The sequence below is a fragment of the Melospiza melodia genome, chromosome 3, assembly GCF_035770615.1.
Source record: "Melospiza melodia melodia isolate bMelMel2 chromosome 3, bMelMel2.pri, whole genome shotgun sequence".
In the NCBI taxonomy this organism is placed as follows: domain Eukaryota; kingdom Metazoa; phylum Chordata; class Aves; order Passeriformes; family Passerellidae; genus Melospiza; species Melospiza melodia.
This window is the reverse complement of record NC_086196.1, coordinates 52592115-52605969: the sequence shown is the minus strand read 5'-3', so window position 1 is coordinate 52605969 and position 13855 is coordinate 52592115. Positions and strand designations below refer to the sequence as shown.

Below are 13855 nucleotides of genomic sequence, written 5' to 3'. Positions count from 1 at the left end.
ACCTTTTAAAAGCAGGAATATATAACACAATTCAAAGAGCAAACAATGGAATTGGAATAACTATGATCTAATGCAGAAATATGTACTTTGGTATTCCTTAACAATAAAAACCTAAGTACAGACTTGCTCCCTAAATAGAGTCACACATCAACACCTCTCAAAAACTCACTACTTCGTCTCTTACACGACTGTAGCCAAATTTAAACTCACCAAGCTGATATATAAAAACCTGAAAATGCAGCAATAGAAATAACTTTTTGTACTTTTATTATTTATGTGAAACTTTATTATGTGTCAATGATGCAGACTAGCATAGTTCAAACATTACAGCAACGCCATACTTATATGAAGCAACTAATTTCTAATTACTTCACCTTTTTTTTTTTTTAACAGGTCAATTATGAAATATCAGGTTCCTGGTAATGCAGTAAGTCAATTGCACTTAAAAGATGATAAGTTTTGGGTATAATCAGGGTCATATTGTGTACTGAATGTACTACTTTCCATTATTTTTTAAAATTTTATTTATTAATTTCTGAACTACACTTGTATTAACAATGACAAGGCACCTTAAGTTCCCACTATACATAGCTTTACATTTTTTGGCAAATTTGGCTGGAAAAAAATAATGTACACAGCTGTTAATGTTTCCAGATTCAGCAGTAATTAAGCACGTGGTCATGTACTGTGATAAACATGAGGGCCATGGGAAGTGATGAGTTTCTTAAGTGATATAGGCAGCTTTCCATGTAGAAATTCTGTGTCAGTACAGTCCTTTCTTCTTAATATAAGAGGTAATTAAAAAGATTAGGAAAGACATCTACAACATTCAGTATCAACAGTGTAAAAGATGCACATCTGGCTTGTAATCAATGTGCTTAGCCTCTTATTGTTGTGGAAGTGAAGTTTCAAATAATATAATTATGGTTGGAATTTATAAATATTTTTCTGATAAATTTGTTGGGAGATGAGGATCTATCCAGCAGCAGAGTTTAAAGCTTTCCTAATATTATGGTTCTGGCTACAATCATCTGCCACTTTTGCTTGAATGGTATGAAAGAGGACAATGGAAGAAGTCTCATGAGTTCTGTGAGTCCTATATCTAGGCATCTGGAAAAGAAAAGACCTCCTTCTGGCTGATTACTCTGCCATGATCTGGATAGCAAAAATTTAAAACTGAAGTGTTTGTTTATTACAAATAGAGTTGTTTGGAAATTCTGCGTGCAATAATACAAGGCCTGGGTTTGTTCTGAACATGTAATTTATCAGTAGAAAATAGTCAGAGTTCAAAAAATTGCAGTGAATACCCAAATATCAGCATAAGCAGCATTCCTTTCCAATGCTACCTTTGAAGTTTTTCTCCAATATACCAGAAAAAGGAATGAACAAGTTAAAGCAAAAAATGTCTTGTAATTCCAGATAGAATACCATCACAATCAACCGGTCATGACCAGATTTCAATCTATCAATTTCAACCTATACAAGAACTAACACACTGAGAACTCAACTCATTAGATTTTGGGATATAGTTATACCTTAAACACTGCAATATTTAATGATTTCCTTCCTTTTTAATAATTTAGGTTTAAAAAAACCCCAAACCATTTACAGCAATTAATTCAGTGAATCTCAGTCACAGATAAATTTTGGTTCATTTAAGTCTAAATCAGACATTTCAGTTCATGCTAATGAAATTCAGATAAACTACCCTGGCTGCAGGCCCATTGACTTCTGGCTGAGGAGTACACACAGCTGGATGTCTGTAAATCAGGCAGGACACAATTTCTGCATATAGGTTAATGACTGTTCTGCGTCACCAACGTGTAAGAGTACAGACACTAAGCCAGAGACCTCAAACAGCCTTTAGCCTGCCTGGCAACTTCCTCATAAAAACAAAGCTCACTTTTCCGGCTGTATCACATTACATGATGTGAGCATTTGTAAAGTAGACTAGACTGAAGCAAAAGGGATAGAGGGAAAATTATACCCCTACTGATGTAAAGTGACTTCGGCTACACAGTCACTTCAAGTCACCACAGATCTGTGCTGACACCAAAAGGATCAGTTCCATCCTCTCCCCCTTGTTTCTCAACGCCACCATAACTCAGGCAGTGGAATTTGCACATACATAGCATGAAATGAGCAAATGATCTAGCAAATTTCTTTCCTGAAATATTGCTTTCTGAAAGATTAGGATATGTTGTTACCAGAAATATTTTATATGACTATAGGCTTTATCTTTCTACAAGAAATACACAGACAAGATTCATTAGTATCCATTACGTTCTGTAAACAAAATGCACTCAAATTAATCTGCTTTACTTGGCAAGTATAGTTTTAAATCTGTTTGTGCTTATTTTTACCTAAAATCCAGCACTAAAGAAGACCCATCTGCATGACTGCCTTTGGTGTAGTAACTATGGCCGCCTTAAAGATCGCTGTCAGCAAAAGGGAAGTAGCAGGGAAGGCAGAAAGACATGTAGAATGATAACAGAAGGAAGCTAAATGCTAATGGTAGCATAACTATTGCTTGACACTTTGAATACAAGTTTGGGAAAAATTAGCCATAATATAGAATTGTTAAAGTATACAAAAAAACCAGACAAATCCCACTGTAGTACCTGTTCACATTAAAACTTCATTAGGATAATTATCAGCAGTCACTTTACTTTAGCAGTTGCTACAAAAAGTTTCATGAGGACTTCCACAAAAATTTATCTTTCTTTTATAGCCTTCTCCCCCAAAATTGGAAACTTTGAGCAACTGGTAATAAATTCCACTTAAAAAATATGATTCTTGAAGCTAAAAATTCTCCAACGCATTTATTTGGTTTTAGCATAAAGATCCTTAACCTACACTATGAAATGTGTTTCAAACATGGAGTGATTTCTAATAATGATTTCAAGCACCTTAGATAAAATTATTATTTTTAAATGTGCATAGCTCATAAAAACAAGAAGTATAAATTTCTGGTAACATGAAAGTATTTTTCATCATCTTTTTACAAAAAGCATTGTCACAACCTATTCCCCTGATTCATAACACTGATTTCTGATTGTTGTTATAGATTTAAAATAAGAATTATCATTAGAACTTAAACCCCTAAACACCTTAGAAGTCAGCCACTGAGCAAAACCAGTGTTTCTTCCCTAACCTTCTTGGTAATTTCCTCCTTTGCATTTTACCTGGTACGTTACAATTCATTGTTAGAATTGCATGGATCTTATGTTTGCAGAAAATCTCACCAATAACCAATTTAAGATCATTACAAAATTTATGATCATTGTCAACACAAACTGGCTCAAAACAAAGTTTTCTGGGTCAATTTAGCAAGGTATTTTACCTAAAGCAACACAAACAGAAATACCTCCAGAATTTAACACACTGAGTTATAACATCTATGTCAACATTCTTATCTAAACTTAATTACATGTTGCAAGTAGGAACTTTTGAGATGGTATATCCAGTAATTTACTGAGGCATATTGGATAATTTTAATTCAAGTCTTACCAATTTTTGATCCAAGAACACCAAGTAATGTTTTCAAAATAGACACTACAGGTTGATAGACAGTATTTGCAATTCAAAATGGGTAAACTAAACTTCCAATATTAATACCACCATATTTCAAAATAAAAATACCAAAAGGCTCAAAATATTTAAAAAATTGTTAGCCTATTTTGCCTCCAAAAATAGCAGAACCTAAACACAAAAATTATAATATTCAAGTTATACCAAAACCAGATTTCCTTTTTAAATCTGAAAATAAGCTGTTCACATGAGCTGCTCAAAGCTAAATATTAATGACAAATAAAAAGCACTTACCTTCTTGTCTGTTATTTTTCCTTTTTAGCCATTTTTCCACAGTTTCTGCACTTACACTTTCTGACACAAACTCATCCAGTACCTGGGGGTGAAGAGAAAGATACGCCTTCACTTTTTCATCTGTTAAGCCTGAAAGAGAGAACATTAATAGATTACATTATTGGTGTGAACTCTCTCATATGAAGAAAATACCTGGAGACCAGCAAGAATCAATATCCCTTTGTTTAACACACTGATTGAATATATGACTATTTAAATAGAACAGAGAGAGCAATATCCTGTCAAAAAAATGAGCTGCATTGTAGAAAATAGTAGAAGCAAAGTGTAGCCATACAAGATACTGTGTACAAAAAGTCCCCTGAAGGCATACCCAGAAACATTACCCAGGAGAAACAGCCAGGTAGGAATTCATGACTATGGTTATGACTCAAAAAATATTTCCAAGCTCTGCAGCATGATATATTGATAAAGAAACTGGTTAGAAGGAGATAGAAGAAGGTGAGCTGGGATGTCTCACAGAGCACCAAATTCAGTGTTCTCACTGCAAATGGCAGCAAAATCAACACAAACTATTATGGAACACCAAAATCATATGCAATTTTCAAATACTAGAATTACTTAAGTTACTTTAGATGTACAAACTGTTTTCACAGGCACGCTTCCATTGCTTTAATAACTTAGTTATCAAAATGAAAATAATTGCAGATAAAATGTATTTATAATATCTACAACAGAAAGAAAACTCAAGTAAACATTTCAGAAAAAGAAGAAATATTCAGAATCTCAGATCCCTTACATTCATAAATAAATTTTCAAACTCACAAAATTATAATCTGATTATACACTTTGCAAAGACTGGCCACAGACAGGTGAACCCAGCAGTGCTGGGGCTGTCCTATGGGGGAAGCAATAGGAAGAGCCTGTCCTGGGGGACTTGGCTCCAGGCTACCATGGAGGGAACAGGCACTCCTGGGCAAAAGCATTAATGAGATATGAGGGGAAGAGAAGTAACAACAACTGTAATGACTCTAATGAGATATGAGGGGAAGAGGAGCAGCAACCACTGTAATGACTCTAAATATGCCATCTTCTCTTGTGTTTTGCATATTTAAATATAATAGTAAATTCTCCACAGAAGGCAGCCAGGCTTCAGCAGAAAAGAAACTCCCCCTGTACAACACTGACCTCTTTCAGAGAGGTACAAAATGAGATCAATTCTCCTATTTTGTGCTTTGCACAGTATCAGAACGTGATGAACAGAGGCGCAGTGCAATTTGAATGTTGATCAGTAATGGAATATTTAAGATCTCTTACAAATGTTTACTGTGAAAGTCTTCAGGAAGCAATACCAGAAGACAAACCAAGAGCTCTCATCTGCAGAGCATCAACCACCTACACCACTTTCCTCACACCAGCTGCACCACATCCCTCACCCACATCAGCCCCCAACAGCTCAAAACTGCTTTAAACTACCCTTCCTTTTAACTCAGAGGTGCAACTCCTGCTGGATATCATAACCTCAAAGAACATCATTGCTACTTAAGGCAATTCCCCATACATGAATCACTTGAATCACAGCTTATCGAGCATCCTGAATTTTTTTAGTGAAGAAGAAAAGGTCTACCATAAATCAGTAAGACAAGTAGATAATCAGCAAGTGGGGTGAAAACAAGCAAAACCCTACTATGTTGATTGTTTAACCTTAGGTGAAAGCTTGTAGAGTTAGATCATAATGCAGCTATAAAGAAGTACAAGTGTGAAATAAACAAGATAATTTTAAAGCTAGTTCAGGGATTGCCTCATGTTCTAAAAAAAAATCAAACTCATTAATATAATTCTTTAATTTGTTCAAATGAGAAAAATGTAGACCCTTAAAAAAGTATTTCTAATTTCATAGTGAGAAAATTAAAGGAGTACCACATTTTAAAGATTTAGCCATCAAAATGTCATCAAAATTTATCTGCCCTTTAAGTTCTACATGAAAAATGATCAAAACAGACTTGTCATAAAATGTCTGCTAGTTTCAAGTTGTCTTTAGACTGGATAGAAACACTTTTTTGCTTCTAGTAAAAAACTATGACCTGAAAAGATTGTAAAAATAGCAACTGGAATTCTGTAAGGATCGATTTGTTTCTTCAGTGAAAATAACCATTTTTTTCTTGATCCAAACTTTTATATGTTGTGGGCTTTGTAAAAGACACATCAGAATTCAATAAAATGCCAATTTGAAATAAGACTTCAGTCTACAGTTCTCAAGTTTAATATCCAGATATTAGGCAACTTCAGCAACCTAAAGCTAACAACTCTGCTTTAACCTTATACAGAAAAGTAATTGATGGAGCTGACATAAGAATTCCTAAACAGTCTTTAAATTATCCGTCTTTATTTCACTAAAGGTATCTGCGCACATGTTCTTTCTCAATGTGGGATTTGTAGATGGGAGCAAGAAGAACAAGATTTACAACTATGTTTGCAGAGTTAAAAAGCAGTGACTTAAACCTATTTTCTACATAGATTAAGGCAAACTTATTGGTCAGCTCCCAATTGTTAGCTTGCTGCATCAAAAAACACACCCTGCAAACATACACACAAACTCACAACCAAAACGAACAATAACACACTGTAACTTCACAAAATGTATAAATACAAGTCTTTTCAACGAAATTTTAATGGTTTGTGTTTTATGTGCATTAAGGCTAAAAAGTGTTGTAAAGATGCCTGAATGTAAGAGCATTTTACAGCTATTCAGAAGCAATTATTTTATGGCATATGGAAAGCCTTCTTGATTGTAAGGTGCACATTAGAATAAAGTTATTGCATAACAACATGCACACACTCGCCCTCTTGAACATTCACATGCTCCTGAAAACTTCTAGTACATGTATTTTTGTTAATTATTATTGACCTCTCTATTTGACCTCTCTATTGAAGCATTGCAATCCCTTAATTCTGAAAAAATGTAAAAAAAAAACCCTATTTGAATATTTAGAGGCAATGATTATTAACATTTACATAAAAAGGACAATAACACACCCACACTCAGGAAACTAAAGTTTATCATGCCAGTCAGGTGCCATTTACAGAATAACAACAAACATAACACAAGCCAATGCTGGTTATTAATTTTTCTGTTACTAACGTATTGGTCCTAAATATTTGGGGCAGCAAACTTTTCTACATTCACTCACATTAGAAGTATTTCTCCTCTACTACTTCTCCCCTCACTGCTACTTCCCATGACTTCCAGTAATGCAAGGACTTCTCTCATTCTTGTTCACCATTTCTTGTGTGGAGCATCAAGCGTACACATCAACGGTGCCTAGCGAAGGAAAAGGCAGCAGTGCCCACATTCTTAACTGTGTTGGTCTATACATTTCCTCCCTAGCAGCCCAAACAAAAACTCCCCTCACTTCATTTCATGCATCCTCAGAAAGCATCATCTCTTGTATCTGGAACCCATCTGTCAGAGCCCTGACAGAGCTGTGACAGTCCCCAAAAGGAATCATCACTCAGGAGGGCTGAACTCTGGCCATCAGCAGGCCAGAAAGCACAGAAAGACTGGAATAATTGCTCTGGGAATTAAAGGAGGAATCTGGCATTTGATTTGGATGTCCATTCATTCTGTTTATGCAGTGGAGTTTGCCCTCCGTGCATATATCCTATTTAATTAAAAACACACCAAATCAGCTTTCTCTCTTGTATTCTTATTTTAAAATTATCAACTCACATTTCAGTGCTGCTATCTGACACAACTTCCTGTTGTTGTGTTTTATGCACACATTAACTATTTGTTCTGAATTTGTGATTTAAAAATGAAGGACACACACATATCAGATGAGCTCTTCCTCTTTTCATTCCCCTCCGAACAAACCCAAGCTACAGCTGCCCACCACTTGGGGCAGCCCAGCACTCACTTCCCGACCACCACACCCAGCTACATTGTGTAGACCTCAATTTAAAATGCTCTCTTTGGCCATACCATATGCTTCTGTGGTTTATAACTCCTTCATTCTTACTATTAAGCTTTCTTGATCTCCAGCAATGAAGCTGAGGGGAAATTCCCTCAGCTGAGGTTGACTGCCTGCTGGGAACCATCCCTGACCTGACCCTACTACAGAGCAACATTTGAGACCTGCCCAGGACATCACTAGCTGGCTTGGAAAATGCAATGCCAAGAACCATTCTAGACAGAAATCCAATTCTAGTACATAAGAATGCTCCTTTGCACTATTTACTAACTCAGATATAGCAGAACTGGGTTTAAAAATAAAACAAAAAACCTTCAAACATCAATTATCAGTAATTATTCCTTGCCTTTGAGCCAGAATTCAACAGCCTTTCTTTAGACAAAAAAAAAATTATAAAGTAAAAATCGTATTTTTGCTTTCAGTCATATTTTTGCTTTCAGCTTTTTATGCTGCCTAAAATATTTTAAAAATTTCTGAGATATTAGATAACCTGTGTATTACTGAATCGATTAATGGCTCTGCTCTCTGACTCTTAATCCATGTCACACTGCACTCTCCTCTGAGAATAGCTTCACTGAGCTCAGTATAAAGCAGAACTGACTGTGAATGAGCTGAAAGAATTGAAGCCTAGAGCTATGTTTAAAAATCTGCTCCATTTAGCAACATGAGTCACACACGTCATTAGCAATTCTTGCAATTTTTTCATTAGTGTTGCGATATTTGGTCTTTTTTCTAAAACCACTAACTTAATCAAACCTCATGATTAGGCAAGAATTTTAATTTTCACCTAAATTGTCTGCTTCCCAGTCTGGGGGGTACAAGGGGAGTCAGAAAAGAAGGGGTAAAAACTGATGAGCCAGCCTAATTCTTACCAAGGGTCAGCATTTTATCCTTGAGCAGCTAATCTCTGACAGACTGCAGTCATTGCTTCCCTCCAAATCCTCTTCCTCATTTAGACAGGATACAATCATTTGAAAACACATTGTGAGGAGGTACACTGGTCATTGTAAGAAGTCAGGTAGATTTTGTATATCAAGAAGGCTTTTACCAATAAACACAAAAAGAAATAACTATAAATACTGTCAATGTTGCATCTGTTAGCAACAACAGCAGCAAAGTAATTCAAACAAAAAAAAAAATACAATAATTAACTAGTTTGGTTTAATAAGCAATTCTTCCCTGAAATTAGAGAGGCCGCAGAGTCACAGTAAATATAGGCAAAGTCTTCATATCTCCAAGTAGCTAAAAATGCCTAATTTGAAAAACCAAAATTATGAAGAGCAAAGCACCACACTTCCACAAAATCAGCATTTGAAAATGAATGTCATACTTGTATGAAAAAAGAAGACTTGAAATATGTGAAAGTCATCCAGAAGACCTCATCTGAGCACAGCTTTGCCCATGTATTCCTTTATCTAAAGCAGTCTTGTCCCATCTCTTTCTTACACAAAGATCACCTCTCTGTATTTTTCTACAGAACTTTATAAGTGATATTTGTAGTTATTCTCAAAAGCATTCAAGGCATGTGTGTACATTGCTTCATTTGGATTAAGCATTAATCCCATTAAATCAATCCCTTCTTTGTTCAAAGCATCAGGATTCAAAACCACAGGCACAGTCAGTTTTGAAATATCCTTTTCAAGTCAGACTTTTTATCTTAATCCATTTAAGTACACAGGAATGTAATGTGACCAAGTGCCCAAACCCTCTGAAACCTGACATTACTGGTCTGGCAAAAAGTATAATCACTAACAAGAAGCCATCAGAATGGTCAAACCTCTTTGATTGCTCTTTTCTCAAAAAATCAATTCACAAGCATGTCTGTGAGCAGCTCCAGTCACCTTTTTTGTCCCTCCTCCTCCAAATATCTTCTAAATTGCTAAAAACAGCCCAATACATGGCCCCAGCATATCACCAGTGAAAACCAATAATGCAATACCTGAAAACACCTCACTGCTGATTTAGGTATTTTAAAAGGGTTTATGTTTGTTTCACAGATAACACATTTTACTATTAACTGTTTCAAATCTTCATTCAAAGGTGAATGTTATATTACATGAGCCTCCAATAACTGCCTAAACCTGCAGGATCTGTATGCATGTAAATGACAGCAGCAGCCACATGACATGTAAGCTAGGATGCCAGCAGTACTGCTGAAGTTTAGAGAGAGAAAATAAAGACCAGCTCAGCTAAACAGAACTGGAATGTGCACATACAAAAAGAATATCAACAACCACCACATCCTGTATCCTGAAATTCAAATCCCATATTCCTGATGAAAAAGCCAGGGATGCACTTGAACATGCCAGATGCTAAGGCATGGATATCAGGCCTCGAGTTTCCATCAACTTTCATGGTGGTTTTTCTGATATTATCAGCATCTTGCAAGCCTGAGTCCTAGACATCTGTAGATACTCAGCTGCTTATGTCTCCCAAAATCTAACACTCAAGAACTGCAGAGTACTAGCAGCTCTGAGCCCTGCTTCAGTATTAACATAAAAAGCAAAAAAACATATAAAATTCCTGATGAAATCAGTTTTCATTAGCTAGAGCTAAAAGTCCTATAATCCTTCTATAGGAATTATATGTCTGCCTAATGGAGTCAACATATTCTCAGTTTGAATATTCATTTTTCATGGGGTTTCAAAATACTCTTCAACTTGTCTGAATGGCATAATCCTGTATGTATGCTGTTATGCTGTAATATCATCCATTCGTTAATGCATGGAGCTTTTTAAAACTCTGTCTTACTTTCCTGGTTTGAGAGAAGCTTTTCTCCAGTTCTCATTAGCACACTGGAGTAACTCTGAGGGGTCTGTAAAAAGCTTCATTCTGCTTCCAGGTGCATGATGGAACCAAATTTGGAAATTTAATTAAGACTCTGCAGAAAGCTAACTAAAGGTCTACAGATGTGCTCTAGGACTTGCAAATTGTAATCAAATAATTTCAAGCATTTGCTGGAGAGATTTATATATCTATGTATCATCTTAAGGTTACTGATAAAAATAATTATTAACATATTATAAGTAAAGCATTATACTGAAGTAGGTTAAAATGTATTCATAGATGTAGAAGGAACATCTCAGTATAATTATCTGCTTTTTTTCTTTCTCTTGTGCAACATACAGAGCCAGGGTACCTTGCTCCTGCCCAAAATACACCTGAAGAGTAATGCATATCTTAATAAAGACAAAATAAATACTAAAATACATTAATAACTCATTATGAAGTATGCACATAATTAATATCTTAAAATAGTATATACAGTTTCAGATTAAACTACTTAAAGTCTAATGATTAAGTAAGGTTAGAATGCCCTCACTCTTCCCTTGAGAACAGGTGTTGGGACCAAGTTCTTGATTTATGTCTTCTCCAGTAATATCTTCTGGCTGATGTAATGTCTTCCTCTCACCTGACACCTAATCCTGGAGTAGCTCACTTTTTGACTGAACTCTTTCTGTCTTAAAAGTTGTCCCATTCCCTTTATTACCAGTCTTTTACTGCTGATTTATTACTTAAAATAAACTTTTGTGAATAAAGTTCTGCAAATCCTTTATAATATACTTACCAATATGAGTGTGCACTCCTGTTTACAAACTGCACCTTAACTTATTCCACAAACAAGATCCACTGTGATGAAACTTTTGATGGATACTACATGCCTGTTCCAAGTCTCATTCTGTTATTTCACTAAACTGGAGACAGAGAATGTTCTTCCCTCTGAAAGGAGCACCCCACTTCACCTGAACACTTGGATTAGTAGGCATGTTAGGACAGTTTCCCAGAGCACAGGACTCTTCTGGAATAACACCTACACACAGTCAAATAACACGCTACTTAGCAACAAGACTGGACACCTGAGAGTCTCTGCTTTGGTGATACCAGGACCCTATCTGCAGCACCACAGAGCAGCATTTGTCATTCTTTTTAAATCCCCTCCAAACTTAAAAGTCTTAGGATGCTTAAAAAGAAATGCAGTCAACATCCTTCACAAAATGAGAAGGTACAAAACCCAGAGAAACTGGTCACTAAAAAGTACTAAGAGAATAAATATAACACAGCCATATCCAGAAAGGTTTGATCTGGTTCATAGGAAGCTCTTCAAAAGCAAACTATGCTAGTCCAGCACTTTCTAGACATTATGTATAAAATAAAACATTTAGAAAAATATACAAATTAGTCTAAATGATTAATTTCACATATTCTGCAAATTATATTTCTTCAAGTCCTGCATCCAGTTCATTTATGAAGATGCAGAAGAGCCCAGACCCAAGGATGGCACCCTGTGGAACGCCACTAGTGACAGGTCCCCGGTCTGATGTCACCCCATTCACTGTAACCCTTTGTGCCTGGCCTGTGAGCCAGCTGCTCATCCATCACATAACACTGTTATCCAGCTGTGTGCTGGACATTTTGTCCAGGAGGATCCTGTGAGAGACAACATCAAAAGCTGTGCTGAAGTCAAAAAAGACAACTATGCACAAACCCGATGAGTTGTTGAACGGAAAACTAGAAAGGCTGCAAGAAGCAGGCTGCAAGGTGCTATTCTTATTTGATCTACAAATTGGCTATGATATTTACAGGTTCATTTGTTTAAAGACAGATAGAAAGTGCTGCCAAGATCCTGACCTATTGATTAACACAAAGGGTGTCATCTCCTAGATGTACATCAAGCCTAACAAATTGAAGGCTGAGCTGGTACACATATATTTTTTTTAAAAAGACATCTGATTTCAAATAAAAGACTAAGCTGTAAAAGAGTTTAGTCCAGTTTCCAATTCATCTCTTCAGGTTACTAATAGGTATAAAATGGGTGTACCTATTAAATAAAGAAATAAAAAAATTTAAATCCCATTCTAATTGCAGTATCGATTTTTCTTATTTTACCTTCTGGCAATTAATTTTTTTTCTTTCCTACTTTAACGATTATCTTGAAAGAGTTTTCAGCATTACAAATCAATTCTTCATAAAGGTACCACTGGTCTGAATGAATAACATCTATCCTCTTTACACAGTGGAACAGGCTCTAATTTCTAAATTATAACACTGTATTCCTACAACATTTCACAATTCCAAAGAGATTTAGCTCCAAGTATCCATATTCAAATATTCAACTATTCCTACAGTAGTTCCAGAAAATTCTTTAACCTAATTCAAGCACCTTGACAAAAACTGCAATAGCTAAAACAAGAAAAGAACTTCTAAAATATAAAAGCTTCTAAAGACCATCCAAAAAACCAAGTTTTCATGACAGAGACTCCAGCTTTATCACTTGAATGTTAGAGGGTACATCACAGCCTTCCCTTAACACCACCAAAAGAGCTACACAGCAGACATTTTAGCAATACAGTTGAAATACAAAAAGATGGCATCACATAATTGATCTTTGAAACTGCTTTTTACTCTTTTTGTATTACTGTAAAATATAGATGCAAGGTGCCTCTTTATACAAAATTGAACTTTGACTGACATTTAAAATAAAAAAAAAAACCAACCTATTTCATTCTTTTGTGGGGAATAGAAAGCATACCATCAGACTAATTAAGCACTGAAAGTAAAGCACTGACTCCATCAAACTGTCAGAAAAAAGTTAGAGACTCACTCCAATTTATTTAAAACACTATCAAGGAAGAGAATTATTTTCTTTTTTTCTGTCAGCTCTTTTTTTCAGCTGTATAAATGAACAGAAGGAAAGATGATTTTCAGAGATGCTATCTCTGCTCAATTGTATGGTGATGGATGTAATGATATCTCTATGTCAGTAAAGTACAGCCTAGGAAAAGCAGTATAATTTGAGATATTTAAAAGAATATGCTACTGAAGTAAAGGAGGTTTGAAGTGATAATTAAATACTGTGTTACGTACACTTGTATTCTACAGACAAGGACATATTGTGCAACCCTTATTTGCACTGGTGAACACTTACAGGAGTAGTCCCATTGACGTCAGCGAGACTACTTATGTGGGCAAGAGCTCACTAACATGTGAAAGGTTGTGTAACAAAGCCCCAAACACGTCTCATTCCACACATTGTTTCAAGCTTTGTTCTTCAACCACAAATT

At 35.6% G+C, this 13855-nt stretch overlaps 1 protein-coding gene across 3 annotated transcripts in view; it reads right to left on the bottom strand.

Moving 5' to 3' along the window:
• The window catches only part of PDE10A (phosphodiesterase 10A), a 167218-nt gene that overhangs the window by 90934 nt on the left and 62429 nt on the right, over nucleotides 1–13855 (bottom strand). For all 3 annotated transcript variants that reach the window (XM_063151759.1, XM_063151761.1, XM_063151760.1), the window contains exon 2: nucleotides 3826–3954. In XM_063151759.1, the coding sequence (XP_063007829.1) occupies nucleotides 3826–3954 (129 nt within the window). The remainder of the gene's footprint in view (nucleotides 1–3825; nucleotides 3955–13855) is intronic.